Source organism: Syngnathus floridae, chromosome 18, assembly GCF_059516105.1.
Source record: "Syngnathus floridae isolate MCC-2025c chromosome 18, RoL_Sflo_1.0, whole genome shotgun sequence".
Taxonomy (NCBI): domain Eukaryota; kingdom Metazoa; phylum Chordata; class Actinopteri; order Syngnathiformes; family Syngnathidae; genus Syngnathus; species Syngnathus floridae.
Window position 1 is genome coordinate 6,473,977 of NC_142430.1, and position 22,116 is coordinate 6,496,092.

General features: G+C 45.0%; 1 protein-coding gene across 1 annotated transcript; it reads right to left on the bottom strand.

The window, feature by feature from the left end:
* Positions 1-11,244: 11,244 nt before the first annotated feature.
* On the bottom strand, positions 11,245-21,470 carry meox1 (mesenchyme homeobox 1). The gene is made up of 3 exons (XM_088359587.1): positions 14,933-21,470; positions 12,905-13,077; positions 11,245-11,666 (listed from the first exon to the last, which is right to left on the bottom strand). The coding sequence occupies exons 1-3, from the start codon at positions 15,420-15,422 to the stop codon at positions 11,544-11,546; spliced, it is 786 nt and encodes a 261-aa protein (XP_088215713.1). The 5' UTR covers positions 15,423-21,470; the 3' UTR covers positions 11,245-11,543.
* Between the last annotated feature and the right edge of the window lie 646 nt (positions 21,471-22,116).

Genomic DNA, 22,116 nt, shown 5'->3' on the forward strand with positions numbered 1-22,116 from the left:
GTGGCAAAGGTGACCTCCTTTTTGTATTACCCAGCCCAGCATCAGCTTGCAGAGTAAAAGCAAAACTATTTAACGTCATATAAAACATACATACAAAATGTTATCTATAAATAAGCTAAACAAAAACTTTTGTTCTTATTTTTGCTGTTAAATTAGGCATTAACAAATTAATTAATCAATGTTTTATAAGTTATTACAGCAAGTAAATAACCCCATTATTATTTTTTTTTTAAATCCAAACGTACTGTATATGTATGTCTATGATGTCTGCAGTCATTTTTTTTTGCTTGTTTCACTCCCTTTTCACTTTTCACCCCCAGCATGACCTCTGCAGACTGCGGCAGCGATGATGTCACTTTTCCAAGCCTATCAAGAGCAATTAGACGGCCGCACAAGGACTCTGGCGCGCACACACGCGCTATAATTAAGAAGTAGTCTTACATAAACAGAGTAATACAATATCTTAAAACCCATTTGGAAGGAGCCTTTGGCTTATTGCATTTGTCAGCGCTCCCGAACTGATTGGCTCGTTGCTCGCTTGGCCAAGTTTTCAGCGCAGCATCTGTGAGGAAGTTTTGACATATAATATAAAAATATTAGTGGTAATAGGGGGCTTTTGGAGCACTAATATTGCAATATTAATGGGGCTTTTTGGAACCAACCCTGAAGCTGCTCGGTGTCAAATAACACTCTTGACGACTACTGAACTTTAGATTGATGGATGGATGGATGGGTGGGTGGAAGGGGGTTCTTACTTAATTAAATGTCTAAAAAATACATAAATAAAATGCATATTGATTAGATGAGGTGCAGTTTAACGGCAAAGCTGTTAAGGAGGAAAAAAGGCTGTTTTAGGTTCATGCACTTGCAGCCGCTGCAGAGCAGGAATGCAGATTTACAAGCTTGCACAGGCATGCAGATGTGGAACCAAAGAGCAAGTGTTATGGTCAAACCCCTGGTGTGCACAACACTCCCCTCCCACTCCCCTACCTCCCCCCATCCCGTGCGTGACCTCCCCGCTACACCCCATCTTAACGGTGGTAGCCGCAGCATCCCTGCTGGGTCGGGCCTGTTTATCTCTTCCGCAGCGGCCGTGATTAATGATGCCCCAAACACATCCTCTCTTCTCTCTGGAGTTGCGCAGCTGAGTAAACAGGACCCTCCGCTACCGTGGACGCCGTCCCGGGCCCGCCGAGACCCTCCCCCCCTCGTGCCCCCGAACCTGGCGACAGGTAGCAACTGATCCTGTGCTGAGATTTGCCGTGTGATGCGCCATGACGATAAAAAAAAAATAGGAGCACAAGGAAAACGAATAAGAAATTCAAAAGTTTGGCCCAAGTGTCTCTGACATTCCAAACTGGATTACACACCTGTATACACTGCAGGCCAACTGGCAGGAGGAGACATGCACGCAATGGTATAAAATATTTTTCAAATTTATGCTTCCTGATTCAAAGTGAAGGACACAAATGAGATATGTGGATACGATGATCCCCAACATTCATTATAAAACACATACTTTTATACACTTTAAATTCAATCCCAACAGCCACAAAATAAAAGTAAAATCATGGAAAAGATCACACAGCATAAAAACAAATGAGGAAAGACATTTTTATACGATATTTTTATTATAAGGATTTGATAGTCAGACTTGGACTTGCCATTAGGAAACACAAGCAATTTGTGCATAATCTCTCTCATTGCTGAAATACGGCTTTGTCTTTTCCAATTTCGAAACATCAATATTATCATTTTTTTATTTTACTTTTTAGTTGATGATCAATATTAATACTAAAAACCTTTGTAGTATACAAATGCAAAACATGAGTGCACAAAAGGGTGTGTAGACTTTTATTATCCATTGTATTGACATATTTTTTGATCTTACATATAACTTCATTGACTTCATTTCATGCCTGCATGACCATTTCAAGTTTCACATTGATTGTGTTCAAAATGTCCCATTGTGTACAACAAATTTGTGCTGAGTAGCCTCGAGTCTCCTTCAACGTCCAGCTGAGCTCACCGTTTGTACAACAGTGCCAAAAGTTTGCGTCTGCCGTGTCAAATGTTACACATGCCTCCGACGGCAACATTTTAGTGCCGGGCCGACCTTTGGGACCATTTGGTGAGGCCGTTTTGTGTAATTGCTTTCAAAGTGAGCAGCATCACACTCAATAAAGACTTGTATTTCTTTACAGATATGGGAAACTCAACTTGAACACTTTTTTAAGACAGCGCCCACTCTGATGCTGAGTTCTGCGATCGTCTGGACGGTCGGTGTGGGTGGGGGGTCGCCGGGCCCGTCTGTCCCCATGTCTCGGCATCTGTCTCTGGAGGCCAGGCGGCGGGGAGGTGTGGGTTGAAGGATGGGGAGTGGAGCACATGTGCCGACATTAAGTGGTGACATGGTGAGAGGCTGCGAGAGCGCCGCGCCGCCACCGTCGCTGGATGTGATTGACGCTGATGTTTTCCTCGTAGTAGGTTGACGTTTGGTGTATGTTGAAGTAGAGTAGAGCGGAGGTTCTTCTGCGGTGGGAGCCGTGAGTCAGAAGCAGCTGCTGCGAGCTTCCACATGAGTGTGCGTCGAACTCAAGATCTTGTTTCAGCTCCGCATGCGATGTAAATGATGTGTGTGCTCTTTGCGTATGCGCATTGTTTCACGGGCGTTCATGTATGTTTGAGGCCAGATGATCACGTCCTGTCAGTCTGCAGCCTCCCGCAAAAACCCAAAGCACCCCCCCTCCATCTCTCCCGGGGGACGCCGTTGGAAACGCGCACTGACGCTCTTCCTCTCCTGCGCGTTCTTGCCTTGGTGAGACACAAATTCCCACTTCCTGTCAAACTTCCAGTGCTGCTTTTTCCTGTCAAAATTCCACAGCCATTAAACTTTCCTGGCAAGCGTTCAGAAAACAGTTTGGGATGGGGGAAGGAGGGCGGTGAGGGGGGATGGTGGGGGTCTTGGGTTCCACCCTTCGACCTCCTCGTCTTCTCTCCTCTGGAGATCTCACATCCTGCTGGCCACCTTCAATAAAGATCTGACTTCATTCTTGTTTTCGCTGCTGATCGGGTTTCTTCAAAAAAGTGTTTTTCAGAGTGTGTCCAGACGAGACGTCCACCCCCTCCAACTGTATTATAACCCCCCCCCAGTCCCTCAACAACACCACTGTCCCGCTTTTCCTTTTGCCCGTGTCTCGTCCAAGATAAAGCACGGCAGGGATTAGTCTGAGGCAAATATGGAACTGGAGACTGTGATTTTGTCACGCTCTGAAACCATTTATGCAAGACAAACAACATGGTCTCCCATGCGAGGCCAGGAGGAGGTGGTGGAAGACGAGGTCGTGGTGCTGGTGTTGGAGCTACCGTGCTGGAGCAAGTCCTCCTTTCTGATCTTCATGTCACAGTGGAATTAGTTTTTGCTTTTATCAAAAGGTTGCTTCATTCCTTTCTACCTTTAATTACTACAAAAGCCTTCATGTTGTCTCCACTTTCCACACATAAGGGGTGAGGTCTTAGTTTAGGTATACTCTGTGTCTAGTTTTAGGCTTAAGATGTCATCCTGGGTCTTGATTAAGGTTCCGGGCTCAGGTGGCTGATGAATGTTTTGAGTAGAACCTTTCAATGTTTACATTTTGGTCCAAGTACTGATTTGGGTCTTGCTTTGGATGCCCTGTTAACATTGATGTTGAGGCCTATACAGCATTGGTTTTGGTATATCGAAGCATCTCAACTCCCCACTGAGGTTTGCGGCCCAAACCAGCTGCTCACACTTGTAAAATTCATGTGTGCACGTGTGGGTGTGAGTATATGTAGCCCTCGACCCGAACCGGTCCAAATGAGAACAATCTGTTCGGGCTGGACGCCGGAGAGGGAGCGTGGGAGGCCGCCATAGTTTCAGCGCTCGTCAAAGGAGAGCAGGACTGACAGCAGGAGGACCAGCCAGGTCCAGACACCTGCGGCGGAAGCTCTCTTTGATTGGAGGGGGCAAGGGGGGTTGGTCCAAAGCAGACCACGTCGGGCTGAACAGGCGTGTTGTAATAACTAAAAGACTGGGGTTGTAAGATGATAGCCTGGCAGGAATTAGTTGACTAGCTGAGACTTCCCGTTCAGACCAAAGTCAGCACGGAATGCGATCGGTGTTCCCGTTCTCGGTGTTTGTGTGAACAGAGTGGCCGAGGATGATGGAGCGGGGGAGCCGCACTGTGCAGAGTGCAAGCTTATGAACATTGGTGATGATGACAGTACGCAGAGATTGAGGGGGGGTGTTCGTGGTTGGGGGGGGGGGAGTCACCCAGAGGTGCCGACAGCCTTGGTGAAAGTTCTGCCCTCTGCGGGGACGGCACCGTGGAACCCGATATGGCCTTTTGGTGTCCCGTCAGCTGGTGCCCGCCTCTGGGCCCGTTACCTTTTGATGCGGGGTTAATTCAGCGCTCTTAAAAAAATTGCAAATAATTTAGGGGTACTGTACGACAACATTTAGTACAAAAATGCATGTTGTGAGAGCTTAGAGAGGAAGAAAGTGCAGAGAGGATGAAGCGGTTGACTGCTTTGAGATGAAAAATGTTATGTTTGATGGTGTTATTCACGGCTGACGTGACTCGACGTTAAACGGGCCTCCAGGAACTGCCGACAGCACGCTTCCTCCGCGGCCATGTTGTCTTTGCTTCCCTCTGGACGGAGCACGGCGCTGTTTTCGGCGCGGTGGGTCAACGTGAATCCACGTTCACAGATGGTTGGTGCTAATGGCTCGTGTTGCTATCGCTCGGGGGCAGTGGGGTAAAAACCATGTCCAGGGAAAACAGTGAAACAAACACCAATGTGATCCCGCGCTTGTTTTGGTTGGAGCTAACTCCTGCTGACTGGCATAACAAACTGTCGGGTCGTTCAGGCTACCATCAGATGATATAATTGTAACGTGTCTATTGCATGCTAAAAGAAACAAGAGAGGGAACAAAAATGAACTCTCGCTCTCTCTGGGAGTGTGTGAGGACTTTTTTCCCAGTGCAATCATTGGGCGTGGATGTTAGCAGCATCACACAATGGCCTTAGACGCATATTGTTACGCTTTGACCCATTGTGAACCCCCTACAGTGGAATTACCTTCCACGCTCTCCGGCCAGCTTTCCTGCTCGTTGTTCCTCACCCAGACTACCTTCACTCACCTTTCCCCCCTCCCTCTCCCTACTTCCCATTTCCCATCCCATTGCCTGTTGCTATTTTCCTCAATTTGCTTCCAGACAATTAAGAGGACGTGAGCCAAATGTCTGTCCAGAAACAGACACCAAGAGTAGACGGTGGAGGGCTATCGTCTTGCCCTTTGTCCAACAAAAACTTGGCGTTCCTCAACCCCGGCAGAATCCACATCCGACCTGACAAACAATGTCACGGCGGGATAAAACCGTATCCAAGATGGGGGAGGCTCACCCGCCAATTCGCTAACACGCAAAGTATCCGCAGAGCGCACACGTGTCTGGAACGCCGTGTCTCACTTGTCGGGGAGGCTGAGGTGTCACAGGAAGTCGGAGTGCGATTCCAACGGCCCTGCAGCTGGCTGACGGCTGCGCTCTGAGGGCTTAATCCTTGGGGTTTTAACTAGGATTTGGGTCGTCGGAGAAAAAAGCGCTTCCGGCTTCATAAAGATGTTGAAAAGAGGACTTCAGTGAAAATTTGATGCTGCTGTTCTTAGTTATGCCAAAGGGGTAAAAAAGAAAGTCTGGCGAGTGTTTGACTGCCCACTCTGCTTTGTCATTGGTTTAATCCACATCACGTGAATTAAAAAAAAAAAAATTAACCAGCATCTCCATTATCGGGCTGTCTCAATTTATTGGGTACCGGTGGAGGTTGCCAATATTAGGTATTGGTACTTAAGGCTTTTGGCTGTAGTGCAACAGATGAGATTTGAGGGTTCATGTGTACGCCGCCACGCATGGAAGCGACGTAATGTGTTTTTACTCTTTGCGGGTGTGAAGGATGCTGACCTCATTCCCGCCCGTCTCGTCGTCCTCCTCCGGCTCGAGGCCGATACTGACAGCTCGGCTATTGTTCCAGCGAGTGCGTGGGCTCGCGGGGCTCCCATGTGGTAGAAATCATCCGCCCACGTGCTGCAGCCGACGGGGGCCCGAGACCATGAAACCGTATACCGAGTAAGAGCGAGAGAGAGTCTGTGGGCTGCAGGACGACGTTCTGATGAAAGACAGTGTGAGTGCGGGGAAAAATAACAAACGCCAGGCTCCCGCACACATTCGAAAGTCACGCGAGAGGCTTTGCAAAGGCCTCGCGGGGCCCCGGCTGGTGGACGGGCAGACGGATGCGGGGCTGGAGGTGGGTGGGACACAGCCGCCTGGTTCTCCTGAGGCTGCTTTGGATGGAAGCCAGGCCGAGAGCTGGTGCGCCCTATTGGCTTGCACGCCATTATAAAAAAAAAAGAAAGCGAGCGTCTGCGCCCTTTCAAGTGGGTGACTGCATGTCCGTTTATTGAAGTCAGCTGCAACGCCGGTGAGGTATTATTCCCCAATACAGCCAATTACCAGAGGTGGCAAAAGTACTCACACTTTGTTCTTAAACAGACGTGAGTTATGTAAAAAAGTGGAGGGTAATAGTTGAAGTACTGATTTAACTCCTTTACCAAATCAGAATGAAAAAGCACAGAGACTGAATTTTTTTTAAATAATTGATAAAACGTGGGATCTTTTATATACTGCAATTGCAACTTAATATTACTTTTTTTTCTCCCCATGTGTTTCTTTTTAACAAACAATAAATTAAATCACATTGACAATACAAAAATATTTTTCTTTTAGGTTCGGCTTACGCACAAATAAAGACAAATGAACCATGAATTTATATGAAAGCTAATTTATTTAAGTTGTTTATTTACTAAACGCTTTAACGTGCAGTCCTTTAGGTTTTACACAACAACTTTACAAAATCCTTCCAAACAAGTGTTAGCATTCCAAGCACATTTTGATAAAGTAAGTTGTAGAAAGTACAGATATGAGTTTTCAAATGCAAGGAGTTAAAGTAAATAGTCCGGAAAAAAAAAGGGAGTACAGATACCTGGAAAATTGACCTAAGTTCTCAGCGCTGCCAATTATTTATAAACGTGGTTAGAATCCCAATGGAAGAAGCTGGCGTGAGTCCACATGCAGACATAAAAATATGGCTGAGGACATTATAAAAGCTTTGCCTCACTGTTCCCATGACTAAAGTGTGTTTACTGTGCTCCGAAGCCCGGCAGCACATTTTCACCTCAAACAAAAAATGTAAACCTACTTGCAGCTTTTTTTTGACAGCATGACCTCATGCAGCCTTGGGTCCTCCTCCTCTTTTTTTTTTTTTTTTAATGACAACACCTGTACTGGAATAGCTGCCTTCTCAGGGTCCGAAAGTTTCTGTGGAAACCCAAATCCCTGGAATTTATTACAAGGGGGGCCGTTAAACGTGCGGCTGATGCTCAGCAACCGTGAGCAGCCCTGAAACGCGTTAAACTGCCTTTCATGCTAACGTAAAAGGTTAATTGGTGATTAACTCCGACTGGTGACATCATACGTGAACAATACGTCAGGGAAAATCACGTATTGGGTTCTTTACTGTGCTGTTGTTGAACAGCACGTCAAACGGTCCACCTGCATGCCGAGACTATGAAGCAAAAAAGAGGTGGGACACTAATAACTCACATTCAATATATCCAATTTTAATAAAAGCAATTTACGGAAATTTAATCTTGTACACCAACTATAGTGACAATACTTTTATTCTGTCAGGTGTTACAATATAATCGGCAAAGGTGCCCAAAAAGACAATTCAGAAGAGTGGACAGTAAAGAATCCAAGCCTGACCTCTTCAACTTTGTTATCTAAACAGGACGACCTTTACTGGCAGTCCTGGTGGTGATGGTGGTGGTGGGGGGTGCCATGGGGTAGCAGAGGACTCATCCATCACCCGTCAGCTCCCAGAGTGCACTGGGGCTACTGGGGATTGCCATCATAAAAGTGTCACGGCTGCCGGAGAGAGCCTGGGACAACTAAAGACTAACACGGCCTCTTGACTGGAAGCTGACTGCGTAAAAAAAAAATACTCAGGGCTCCTGAAGTCTCCAGCAGTGCGGGAGACATCTGTCATTGTAAAAAGTCTCAAGGACCCAAGCTTGAAATGGAACGGAAAGTTGGCCATGTTGGTTTGGAGCCCATTTTGGGCACGTTCCAAACTTCTACTTAAGAAGCAGCGAGACCAGGGATGGGACACTGGAATGGTCCAAAAAGTAAAAAAAAATTACAATGACATTTGGGAATATTTCGAAGTCGGACACTGAGCAGTAGCCGGCGTGTGAGCTTCCTGTCGAACAAGGCCTTCAGTGTTTTCACGCGGTGATGGAGCGGTCGGTCGCGTGATGCTTCGCAGAGTAGAACCGTCGGTCGAACTTCCGGGGGTGTCGGGTCAGCATCAGCAAACGCCGGAGTGGGCGGGACACGACGTCCAAAAAGCAGTATTTGGCAGGAAGTCTGATAATTTAAGGTTTCGGCTTCTAAGCTTTGACGGATTGCGCTGCGGAAAGTGTAGTATTTATTCCTCCTGAGGGACTCGCCAATCACATGAGACGATAGAGTTGGGGGGTGATGGCGGGATCCTTCTGCATTATGTGCGAGGGTCCACTCATCAGGTTGGATTTTTTGCCCGCAGGTACTCAGAAACACATGAGCCACAAAAGAAGCTCAATGGCATGCAGACACACGCAAACACATGCTCCTGATATGCTTCCCTTGGACTCAACGGCCATCTTGGGAGGATGTGCGGCCGACACGCCATACACTAACTGCCCCCCAGCAACCCCTGTCACGCCTGCACTTGGCTGAGTTCTGTCTAACATGTGTGGGAGGATGAAAGCGTACATAGTACAAATCAATGAGAAACGGAGGGTAAAAATTTTAAATAGGGGTCTTCCCTAACTACTTTTATAGCCTTTAAATGTAAGAAAAATGATTTGGTTTTGAGTTTGTAGCCACTTTCGGGCTATTTTTGGTTTGAAATGTTTTTGACCGCAAACAAAATCTGAAGTAGCACTACGAGATCGTTGCTGCCAACAAATCAAATCAGAAGTACATGTTGTGAAATATTCATAATTTGTTCCAGTAATTTTCAGTCTTTTCAACTTTGCAGCGGCCTTTGACGCCTTGTCATGAAAGCGACTTGCTCGGTATGAATCATTCATCACTGGAAACTTTTTTTTTTTTTTTAAATGGAAAGTGCGCAGCTGCTCTCACAACTGCAACATACGTTTGCCGCCACAAACGCGACATTTTCAGCCGTCTATTCAAAAGCAATTAAGATGATGTGAGAGGATGAGTATATTATTAAGTATCAAGGAATGGTGAGGTCTAATAAAAATGACTTAGACATTATTACCTCATTATTCACCATTACAAGCAATATTTTTAGTTTGGGGGAAATCATTAAACCAATCACACCTTATTATTAACCATTATTCACAATTTCAATCAATATTCACACTTGATTACACCAATGACTTCACCATAGGTCAATTGTGAGCCACAATTTAGCAGGCGGGTTAAATAAAGATGATCACACGGCCTTTTCATTTAAATGAGGTCATTACAAATCAGTGTAAAAAAAAAAAAAACGAAGCTATGAGATAATATTTAGTCTCTCCCGCAGCTAAATGGAAGAGGAAACCAATGTTATGCCTACCTCAACATGCAGCAATCACACAAACCGCCAAACTCAACTAATCCATTAATTTGACCGCGCTACGCCTTTAAGAGGAGCCTCCACGGCGCAAGAACAACATTCCAGCCTCATTAGTTTACACTGCTGATATTAATACTATGATTACAATTGGACACGGTTTATTTGGACTACTATTAGCCCTAATACAATAATAGAGTCTGAAAGAGGTTCAGATGTGGGGGTGGGCACAGGATCTACCCCCAGCAGCTGCAAAGGGGGTGGGGGGGGCTTGCACCGGTCAGGCGTACAGTAACACTTGACCTCTGCTGTGTGCGTGTATTCATCCCCCTCCCGCCAACACGGTCCCTGCAGACGGAGCCAAAGGGCAGTAACCTCCAAAGGCTTTGTTTGGTGGTCCGCGGGGCGAGCATAGGCCCACTATTGTACGATCGCGCCGTTCAAAAGCTTGTTTTCTTTGGGAAGCAGGAAATTGGATGACTGGCTACCTGCTACAACAACATCCTGTACTTGAGAAGCCGTCCTCTCGCCCATACCCACCTATTATTTCCCTTTTCCATCATACGCAAGTGGTCAGGCAGAAAGATTCTTTTTTAAATCTCCCTCTGGTGCCGACCCACCTCGCACTCCCCCCTCCCTTGTGCGTGGGCTTGTCTAGTTTCACTCAGGTTGAGATCAAATTGGCCTCATCCAGATGCTTCCGTACTAAAGAGTGTGCGGCGGCTTCAGTTTTGGGAGTCAGACGCTGCCCGGAATGATGCTATCAGACGCAACACACATACGCAAGATTTTATTTTATTTCTCCATCCAAGTTTTCTTTCTAAACGATGACGTAACAGCCTCAGAGGTACTTTTTAGGACAGGAAGTAGCAACACCCTCAAGGTCAGGCCACAAGACCCCACTATGCCATATAGAATTGACAGACACACATATATATATAAATGAATACCTTTTATAATAAATCTAACTTTAAACAAGAAAGAATGATGTCATTGGAGGACACTATTGCTAACTATAGGGTGCACTGTCAGGTGTGAGTAATGCTTGTTGCAGCGTGAAAACATTTCCTGGGATTAAGACGCATTACAGGATGACGGCGACTTGATGAGCACTCATTCTGAGAGGATTGCGTGACATCACTAATGATAATTACGCCACCATGGGCAGGGATTTATGTGACGCCTTGGACAGCCATGGTCCCCATTAGGCAGGATGAGTTCACGTGACCCCCACACAGGAAGACTTGGCTGTTATACCCGACCTGGAATGTCCAGGAGGTACAGATCTGACACGGACAATGGATGGTGTGCAACTGAAATCTTATGTATTATTCTCTTACGGAAAAAATAAGGACAGTGTAAGCTAAAAAATAATTTCATGAAACTCATTTTGCTTCTGTTTGTGCAGCATTTGAAATAAATGCTGAAGATATTTTGCCAGTTTTATTGCAGAGGATTTATTCTAGTTGCGCAAAAAAAAACCAGTCAACATCTGTTTTTATCGCTAACATTCAAACAGTATAAAAAAAACACAGAAAAAAAAATGCACTTTTTTTTATTGAGTCTCTGCAGATTGTTGCAGTCACGTGACAAAAATGGCGATGACATCCAGTCTTGCCCATCCAGGAGGCTTCTCACAATATTCAAGATGGATGGCTCACAAACAAAACTGAGATCATGGTGGACATCAATCAACTATGTACATTGGAAAAGCACACATACTTCTCTTCCTGGGAACACAAATTAAAAATAGTCTTTGGAATTGTTGGATTCCTTCGTAGCGAGGTCAGACTTGACCAGCGTTCCGTCTTGGTGCCTTTTTTTCTTTCTGCCGCCTCTCAGTCAGAGCTGGGCGAGGCGGCCGAGTCCATGTCGTCGTTCTCCAGGTCGTTGGGTGACGACGACTGTCCGCCTTTCACCCGCTTCCACTTCATCCGCCGGTTTTGGAACCAAACTTTCACCTGGAGAAAAGATACAAGATATATTATTAGTAATTGTTTTTTTTTGTATCGCCGTATTATGACAGAATCTGAATTTTGTTCAGTTTTGACTTTTTTTTCAAAAGCCTTTCAGTCAGACTATTTCAACATATCTCGTTTACCGACACAGGATGTCGGTTCACTCATCTTCCTTACTCGTCAATAGGAAATACTTTGACACCGAGAATAGCAGGGAACGGCAGGAAGTTCTTCATAATGGATCACAACAAATGAGTGGATGGTGACACTCAAGCGCTTCTTGCTTCGACTCGTGCTTGCTTTTTTTTTTTTTTTAATTATGAAAAACCGAGCATCTAAAAATAGCGTTTAAAGTGAAATATGCCAAATCAAAACAAGAAGGCAATTCGCTGTCCTCTTTTTTATGGAAAACTAGAACTTGATCATCCTTTTTATTTTTTTCCCCTCATTTTTTTGGATCAAGTTTGTAGAAGTTGGACATGGACACTTCCTCATCCATCCTCATATGATGTGTTCCAACATCCTGATCCCCCTTCTTTGCCGTCCACTGTCCTTCATGACGACTGATGGAAAGGACATCACAACAACGTCGAGGATGGAACACGGCCGCCGTCGCGTTCCAGCTGTCTGGGAATTCCATTTTGAGAAGCAGACGGCCGTTCCGTGCGGTCACCGTGGCACCGCTGTCTCATTAGCCGGGACACCGGACTTTTTAATATAGCCGGCCCGGTTTGATGGCGCCCCCTCACTAAAGCCTCACGTCATGCGAAGAGAACCGCAAGAGTCCGGGCAGGAAAACATCTGCTCATTGTAATTTGGACGACGGCAATGACTTCGTGTGACGGAAGGAGCGGGAGGTTTTATTTTCGCCGATTCCAGTTGCATTGCAAAAGGAATACTGGCCAAACTTCATTTTGTACGAATGAAGTTTTCATCAATTTGTGCAAAAACAATTTTTAGTACAAACTGGGAAAAACAGACCGAATAAGTCAATTATTTTTTTTAGCTTTCGTCCTCCTGCATTTGATTGAAACAAACCGCTAGCATAGTACGTAATTGTAGGCGATGTGATGCAATTTGTTTAAGTGCCTTTAAGAGGCGGGGCCTGTTGCATTGAATGTGATGACCGCAAGTCTGCATGTGAGTGTCTGGCCGTGAGCTGTGGCTGACAGCAGCTCTTCATGAGCTTCTCTCCTTTCCCACGTATGCAGAATACCAACATATTGTTTATGGTCTTATACCTGTCTTTCTGTGAGGTCCAGGTTGACTGCAATCTCGTAGCGGCGCAAGCGGGTCAGGTAGTTATGGTGGGTGAACTCGGCCTCCAGTTCCCTCAGCTGCTCCTTGGTGAAGGCCGTGCGCTCCTTGCGGGCCTTGCAGTTAGTGTCGGCCTTGCACCCTGACTCCGGTGTGTCTGGGAGAGGATCAGAAGAGAAACTCATTGGGCTGGGACATTTTTTCAAGCAAGACAAAAAAAAAAAATAGCGCCTTTAATTTTTATGACACCAACAAACTTTAACGGTCAGGGCACGCTAATTTTAGGACCACCGAGAATCGCACACAGCGGGGTCGACATTTGGCTAATTTGTCCATTTGGCCATGCAAGCCACACGGGGACCGACTTAGTGGAGGAATGCGGCGGAACATCGTTAAAGCTGCCAACAAAGGAACAGAGATGAGCGTGTGTGTGTTTGTGTGTGTGAGTCCCGCGGAGACCCCTACATTAACTCAACTCTACCTGACAACACATCCATCAGGAGATGCCTCAAACGTCTCCACAGGGGTTGGCATATTTTAACAATGTCACTTTAAGGCAGAAAAAGCCGCAGTAAAAATTGCAGTTTTAAAAATATATTTAGAACATAATAGTCGCATCAATATAAGATTGTTATCATTATTTGCAATTTGAAGCTGATCCTGTGACAATGTTATTATTCAATTCTATAAGAGCAACTTAGTGGCAAAAAATTCTAATGATTTTCTCAAAAAATCTATAAAAAAACAAATCTTCCTCCCCCCCAAAAAAACTCTAAAAAAGTTCTCCAAAAATAAAGTTTCAATGACAAATTTGTTTCGAATGAAAACAAAAATCTAAAAACTTAAGCTGTCAACAAGAAATCATTTAATGAAATGTTCCTCCCTGAAAAAAACTGTCTGTTAAAAATTTTAATCGTCGCCTTTTTTTCATTATTAATATTATTATTAACACCACATCATTCTCTCTCTAAATTTTGGAGTTTCTTTATGTGCGCAAGAATTTATATTAAATTTGTTTTTATCTTTTCCTTTTTACAAATACTGCATTTAAACCGTTAAACAGCAGCTCTTCGGTCTGCAGTGACTATTAAATGTGTAAACAAATCACGAGTGATGGAATATTACGGACTACAACAAAATGACGTCATCGTATTTAACTTTCAAACAACGCTAATTTGACAACTGTTAGCTTTGCCAGAAGTTCTAGCCAGAAAGTGAACTTCTGCAAATCCAGATGTGCATTTAATACATGTGTAAGTGCAGATGGTGCACTTAAACAAAACAAATCGCCAGAAATGTCACACTTAAGTTTAGGTGTCGGCGCTTAATGGCGTTCAGGTCGGCCGGCAACGTCCTTGCGGGACCGAACACCTGGTGGGACCTTCCGACACCCCACCCCCAATAAATATTCCGCACAGCCAGCTGCTGTAAAAGCAAGCGGGCGGCGGAGGGGCACGCAAACTGTTTGAGTGGAAGCCACAAATTGTCTGTGGACCAATTAACATCATTTGACAGCCAAGCACAGAAGCGTGACTTCACAGATTACCTATGCAGGGGTAATTTTACAACCGTTGCTGCCAATTAATTAAAATAAATTAGCTGCCGTTCTTATGACATTGTGAGGAGAAAACTACCATTGCTCTTTTTGCATTAAGACAGCTCAATAACAGACTTACTATTATATGCACATTTGGAAATTTTACAATTAATACGCATTAGGACCTTTACATGAGTGATTAAAAACTGATTAAAAGAATAACAGTTTAATGATGCTATCTATTTATCTAGCTACAGTAGCTAGCTATCGAGCTAGCAATAGAATATAGCAGTATTTTAAATACATTTACAGATATTTTATAGATCATATATATTTGCTACATATGTATTTCTAGCTAGATATACAATAGAATCTAGCTATCAATATTAAAGATAAATTTTCCGTTTGCAATTAAATCGTACAACTGTTACAATTTCTACACATGTGGAGAAACTAATATGATGTGTCTCCTCACCTGTGCCATCTCTCTTCCTCTTGCCGCCGCTCTTCTTGTCGGAGTCGCCCGATGCCACGCTCTGAGGCGAGTATTCCCCCTCGGGGCACCCAGGCAAGTTCCCCGGCAGTCGCTCGGCTCCCACACTGTCCAGCTCGGACCCCGCGCCCTCCCCCACCGCGGCGGAGGCGACCACGGGCGGGCAGGCCTCAAGGGCCCGACCCCGCGTTTCGCAAGGGTTGAAGTGCCAGTCGGGCCTTTGGTAGCCTCCCTGGCTGTCCGGGTAGAGCCTGTCGTCACGGGGATAGGCGGCGGCATGCGGCAACAGACAGGAGCCGGAGAAGTCCGTGTAGGCCAGAAACTCTGGCTTCTGGTGCAGGGAAAAAGGGGCTTGCTGGTAGGGTGATTGCAGGTTGGCGCCTGGGACGCCCGAGTGAGGGTTCCGCATGCACCCCCAGATGGGGCTGCTGGGGTGGGCGCTCCTCATGCAGCTGCTGGCCGGCTGGTCCATGGTGGCACTTGGAAAAAAGTCAATGAAGTCCCTCTTGACGGCGTGAGGACGCGACGCCTCTGTGACCCCCCCGTCGTCGCTCGCACTCCTGCGGGGTCCTCGGGTGCTTTCTGGGACTGGCTTGCTAGAGCTGGATGCTCAACTGCTGGGCTGAGGCGCTGGGGCCGGCCCTTTTCACAGGTCTGGTGAGGCCTCCTTGACAGTGAGCCCTCCTCCTCAAGGTGGGAAAGCACAGCCAGTTTATGGTAGAGGGAAACGCGACACCCCGGAGGCGGAGTCTGCAGGCCTTCGGCCACATGTTGGAGTAGCTGGCCTGCCGCATCCACTAGTATTAATCACAAGGGAAATTTTATATGCACATCTAATGGGCTTTCCAGACGCGGCCATTTTAAAAGGGACATTGTCTGCCGGCGAGAAAGCAGCCACCCACATGGGAGCAGTCCAGCCGACTCCTTTCCAGCTCCTTCGTGCTCATGGACACCCCCCTTAAGTTGCTTTTTGACACCCGGATGCTGTCCTCTGTGTTTCGATCGCGCGCAAATCCACCTGGCGGCATTCCCTTTTTTCTCTCCCACATCGATGACATGCACGATATGGAAATTCAAGGCTGTGATTCAACAACATGAGTGGGATGTTGGCTTGGGGAAAAAGGAAAGTCTTCTGGTGGATGCTTCCTGACTTTTTTCAACACACAGCAAACAGCTGTGGCCGCATGAACCAAATTTGCTTACCCAAACCCGTGTCACAATCACGTACTTCCCGCAAGTATCACCAAATTTTAAAGCACTCAATCGCTGGATGTTGTAATACGCATGACTCAATCGCCTGATGTGCCGCAATGAATCGCCATCTGTAATTTTTTTCAGAATTGTCCAGTTCAGTCATTTTCAGCCTTCGCACCACATGCCCTTGTAAAGCTTACTTTTTAATTGTTGTGAACTCGGGCTTTGCCGCGTTCCCACAAAAAGTGGAAAAGGTTCCAAAGTCTGAGGCAAATGGGAGGACGGCCTTTGCGTTCACCCGGTGAATTGTTGAGCCATGAAGCATCGCTCCCTCTTTTTACTGGCCGCACGGCGGGGAGCCAGCCTCCACTACTCTTGTGGTCACGCAGGCCGCCGGCCATCTGTGTGTCGCCATCAATTAGAACGCCTCCCTCCGTGTGTGCTGAGTAAATACACACAAGCCGCAGTGTGTGTGTGTGTGTCAGCGTGTGATGGGAGTCTGGGTCTATTTGTGTTGATAAGTTCCACACCGCTCCTGTCATGATCTGTCGTCAACAAATACCAATTAGAAGCCATGAAAATAAACCATAACTAATGTTAATCTCATAAGGATGACCTGCAAAGCGGCAAAATAAATGCCGTGATGTCATCTGGTAAATGTGAAACTGTTCCACAACATACAATGCTAAGCTTATAAGCCAGCTAGCAAGCACAGGATGAAACTGATGTTGATTTTGTCAGCTGCTGATCACCGATTATTTTTGAACGACCAAACTATATTTTGGGTGTTTATCTCAATTTATTGTGCACGTGTTTCTTTTAAGAGAAACACACCTCAGTAATACGTGTGACGCATTATAAATAAATGAACTGGCCATGAGTCACATCTCCAAATCCCCTGCCAGGCCCACAACCTGTTACTGTCACTCTCAGCTCGCCTGTGTGCATGTGTACGTATTCCGTCACAGTGTCAAGATTAGGAGTCTCCATTCATCTCGACCGTCTGACAGTTAGAACCCCTGGTGAAAATATCTTCACCTGGGAACTGACGCATCCGACTGGACTACTGTGCCGGGAAGGTCCAGTTAAAAAAATGGAAGGGGAGAGGGTCATAGATACTCCCGGAATAATATGAATTAGAATTTAAAAAGTTCGACAAGTTAGTATAACAACTCTATTGGGGGGGTTAAAACTTTCCAGTAGTAATGTGCTTTGGTGGTTTTGTCCTTCAAAACCAACAATAACAAAGCAGGCCATGTGTTTGTCATTGGGAGCTTATTATTGTGCATTTGGATAGCACGTTCCCATTGTGCGCTAGCCATATAGTTACTTTTCTTTAAACGTAACTGAGGAAGTGGGAGATGAGGTCACAAACTATCCACGTGGTCGAATACCTCAACCATGACCAGTGCCGACATTTCACTTTCTATGACATCACAACCCCCTCAAGAAAGCCCAAAAGTCTCGAGTAGAAATTACGCAAGCACGACATCACGTCTCGCTTGGAAACGACGTTTAGCCAAACAGAGACAACATAATTACCATAATGGTCCGAGAGTTGGCTACCGAGACTACTGTAGCTTCATAAAATGTGAAAACACTACTACTTACTATAATTTGCTTTATTAGCCCCAAGGCTCCATGTGGGATTCAATTAAACATATGCATATTCACTCCGCTGTGTTTACATTACCCACATTAAACGCTACGTGTGCGTACGTGTGGCAGGGGAGATAAAGCACTCACACGTGCAAACGATCATGCATGATTGCAATCATGTGCAGGCAAAGGTTCCTTCAGAGTGCACGTAGTGGAGGTACATTAGTGGCGTGTCACGCATCCAAGGCTAAGTGACGTTAGTGAGAGTTCGCCCGCAACTTTGCGCAAGATAATATCGACCGGGCCAACTTTTCCTCAAACTGTTTTTTTTTGCTACTTTGCATATTCACAGTTACTATATCCGATCACAGTTCACACTGACATTCTGTAATAAGCATGCCAGGCCAGTAGCTGGCGATGTGTTTTGATAAAATTATGGATGTGAATGCAACAGCAGCAGCGTTTCTTTCGAAATAAATTTTCGATAAAGTGCCTCAAATGACTTTGTACGTGTGTAAAGTGCTAAAATGACCTTTTACACTGACGAGGGAAGTGATGACACAATCTTGTGCATTGTGAAGAAGTGCTAACGTGACCTAAAAGTGCTAACACAACAATGTACAAACTCAGACATGAGTTAGGACTGTAGTTTGTTTTAGGAAGAAATAAAAAAAAAACAAAGACGACGTCACCCCTCAGCACACTGACCACAATCGTGTATGCGAGTGTAGTCCGTGTTGTTTTGAGTTACAACAATGAAAACATCTCATTGACACTGCGCCACAAGATCTCTTTTTTCCCCGGCCTGCTGCGGCACGCTGAGATGTTCCTGGCAGCCGTTTCGGTTTTTCTTCCAAACACGTAATGACTTAATAGCTGCTCCGCAAAGACTGCTCTCTAGCGGTTTGTACTTGGAACAGCTTTGTGGCTCTTCGGGACAAATGAGTTGATTTTAGCAACTGATTGGACTGATTGGAACCTTTCTTCTTTTCCAGTGAAACAGCTTCCTTGTGGAGTTCATGCTCACAACTGGCTTAAGGGGGGAATCTCCCAAGATGCACTTCTTCTCATCCATGAGCTCACATTCATAATGTTCACTTCATTTGTTATATTACAATACAACAGGGGCTGCACAGTAGGACAGCATCGCTGACGCATATCTCTGGTCCAACGAGGCAGACCATTTTAAAATACCAATAATGCATTTGTATGTTTTGTAGCTCTCTGCTATTATGTCGTAATCCAGATCCTATTTTATTATTAAAAGAGTGATTGCTGGGAGGTGTCTCCAGACCACTGGCATGCGTGGGCTTTGGCGTTGTGACATGATCACAGATCACCTTCCTTCCCGCTCCCAAGCAGCAGCACAGGGCTGGACTTCCTGCTTGGGGAGCAGTCACTCTTTGAAGAGGCCCGCATTGAGCGAGCCGCCTCTCAGAGGGGTTGCTCGGCAGAACCCCTCAAACAGAAGCGCATCATCTTTGAGGGGTTCCCGAGGCGCCTTGCAGACACGCCGGCTGAGTTTCAGTCATCGGGCTGCTCGCACGCAATGTATAGGACACCCTAAAGTGCCACAAAGAGACGGGAAGTGTCTCTTTTTAAGCCAAGTCTACAAAGGTACTCAAAAACCTTTCTTCTTCAAAAATCCTGACCCCCAATGGAATGATTTCCCATAAAAATCCATGTCAGACATAAAGAATTTACAGTTAGGAAAGAGTAGGCCTAAAATACACTCATACGTAGTGTACAAATATTTGTGGTTCAATATTCAAAGATACAAAAATTACCTCAAACTTTTTTTGGTTTAGCTTAGGAAATTTTTGGTTCATCCAGGCGGACGGGCAGATAGGCAAGAAATCGCCATGGTAGCCTGCATCGTCCAATCAGAGTTCAGAGCAGAAAGCTCAAATAGGCAGGCAAGTCGTGAGGACTTAAAAGACTTAAGAAGAAGAGAACCACGGCAGCAAGAACTGGAAAATTCCCCAAAAGGCACCGAAAAAGGTCTGCAACAGAACACCAGTTTATGCTTGACACTGTGTAGAAGCTACAATTAGAAGTCATGATGTCATTTGGGCAATGAAGACTTAAGTGATTTTGATAGGATAGTAACAGTGTGACATGAGTTGATGTCAATGACGAGTGACGCCCGCCGTTAACGCTCGCCATCTTGTGCACTCAAACATTTATCTGTCTGATGCTTTCACAGAAGATGAAGAAGACGAGGAGGAGGGAAAGCAAAGAATATTCCAGATGTCAACAGTAAAGTTCGTCCAAGTCCGTCCGGTTTGAGGCCACTGGAGCTTTGCGTGTATATGATGCTGCTAAACGCATTAGCTGGCCGGGCAGCAAAGAATTCTGGGAAGACTTTCAAATCCACATCTTCCACGTCCTTTTTGGAAACAACAACTACCGCTTCGTTGGGTACAGCACACCTGCACAGCAGCTACAATGCTAACTGTGCTATCGTAAGCGTATCAGCATAATTTATGAAACTACAAAACACTTACACTTGCTAAAAGTTGTTTATTCCTGGTTTTCCCAAACCATTCAAGCCATTAAGCTAATGATATAATGATTAGGCTAATGTTGCGTCTTTCCTGGTCTTAATGTGTAGAGCTGGTGGCAAGGCAACCTCAACAAAATATTTGCGGGTAGGAAGCAAATACTCCGGGCCAACTTGTGGATAAATGACCGTTTTTACAATGTATAAATAAATGTCTTTCGCAATAGGCTCATTTCTTGTCATATGGAAAACAATGTGAAAACTGATTCCGCTTGTGTTGTCCATTTCTCAGCAGGAATTTGAGTTGCTAGTTGCTTTTTTGAAAAATGGCCGCGAGAGGGGTCGGAAAAGTCGCAGACTTGGCAGCACTGACGGTGCTTTTGTAAAATAGCTCCTTGCTGGTCACAGCTACGGGTAAAAAAAATAACCCAACTTTACTTTTTGGTGTATTTATTTAACCCAAATAAATAATATATGGACTGATAAGCTTTTGTGCTTAAAGAGAGATTATAGGTCACTTTTAAGCAATTAAAAAACATAAAATTAAAACAAGTAGAAGTAGAAAACTTGAATAAATGTAATAAAACATCATTTGAAAGGTTTTCACTTCCTGCCTTTGGCTCTATCAGCAGCACAACCGCAACTCCCCCCCCCCTCGAGAGGACAACATGTCCGGCATCATTTTCACTTTGACCTGAGCAGAAGCAGACACAGCTCGCCCACGGGCTCGTGTGTCGGCGGCGGTGCCATGAGGCCCGTGTGGAGACGAGAGACGACCGGTAAACGCATATGATGTAAGATCTAACCTGATACACGGCGCACAGGTCATCATGAGGGTACAAAACATTTCAAATTGTGCAATGTTATATTTTCAAGAAAAGTCCTGGATGTATTTTCTGTCTGCTGACATGACGATGCTGAACTGAAATTCGGTAGAAATAAATGACCTATAAATGTGCAATGTGAGAATTCGTAAAGTTTGAAATATCATAGGACTTGGACAAAATAGCAGAAATCTGTGAGAGAATTGTTGGTTGTAGTTTTAAAAAAATGATTTATGTATTCACACCTTGCACTATTGAGACCTATTTTTTGGTAACTCATTTGTAAGGTTAAACGGTTAAACGATGCAGACTACATTAATTTGGATAAACATGCAGCATGAGAAAAATAATTATGCCATAAAACTTATTTGAATAGAAATTATTTTATAGTTGGAAAAATATATTTCATATTTCAAAAAACTGCATTGAAGGCAGATTGGAGGACAGCACTGCCACCTAGAGGTCAAATGTGGCCTCAAGTAAGTTTTTAAAACGGGACATTTATCAACCATCATTTAAATGATGTGCTTTAAATGTATTTTTTAAGTAATGGAATGACACGTCCATCTCTTCACTGCTTGTCCCCAATAGGGTCAATATAATGTAACATTTATCCAATGTTAGCTGTCCTCATTTTCAACTAAAACAGCTAATCATTAAAAAAAAAAAAATTGGAAAAAACAACAAACAAGCCAGCTGGCCATCTAACAGCCATTGGAGGACAATTATTCAGTGCGCGACTGCAAGCTGTGTCCCAATACTTTTGTCTATCCACTGAAATTGTGAGAAAATACGCATTTGTACAGCAGGGGGCGCAGTGGCGCACAATTGTTGGTCTCCTGCATGTGTTGTGCACGTGTTGGCACAGTTAAAGGTGCAATTAGCATAAAAAGTGCATGTTGGTGTTTTATGTCTTGTGTTTATTATTAGCTTTGTGAAACCTTGGAGAACGGACAAATATGTTTGAGGGAACACAATTAAGATAACGCGAGTGAGAGTGACTTTTATTTCGTCCAATAAAACTATTCTCTTGATATAAAAGGGAG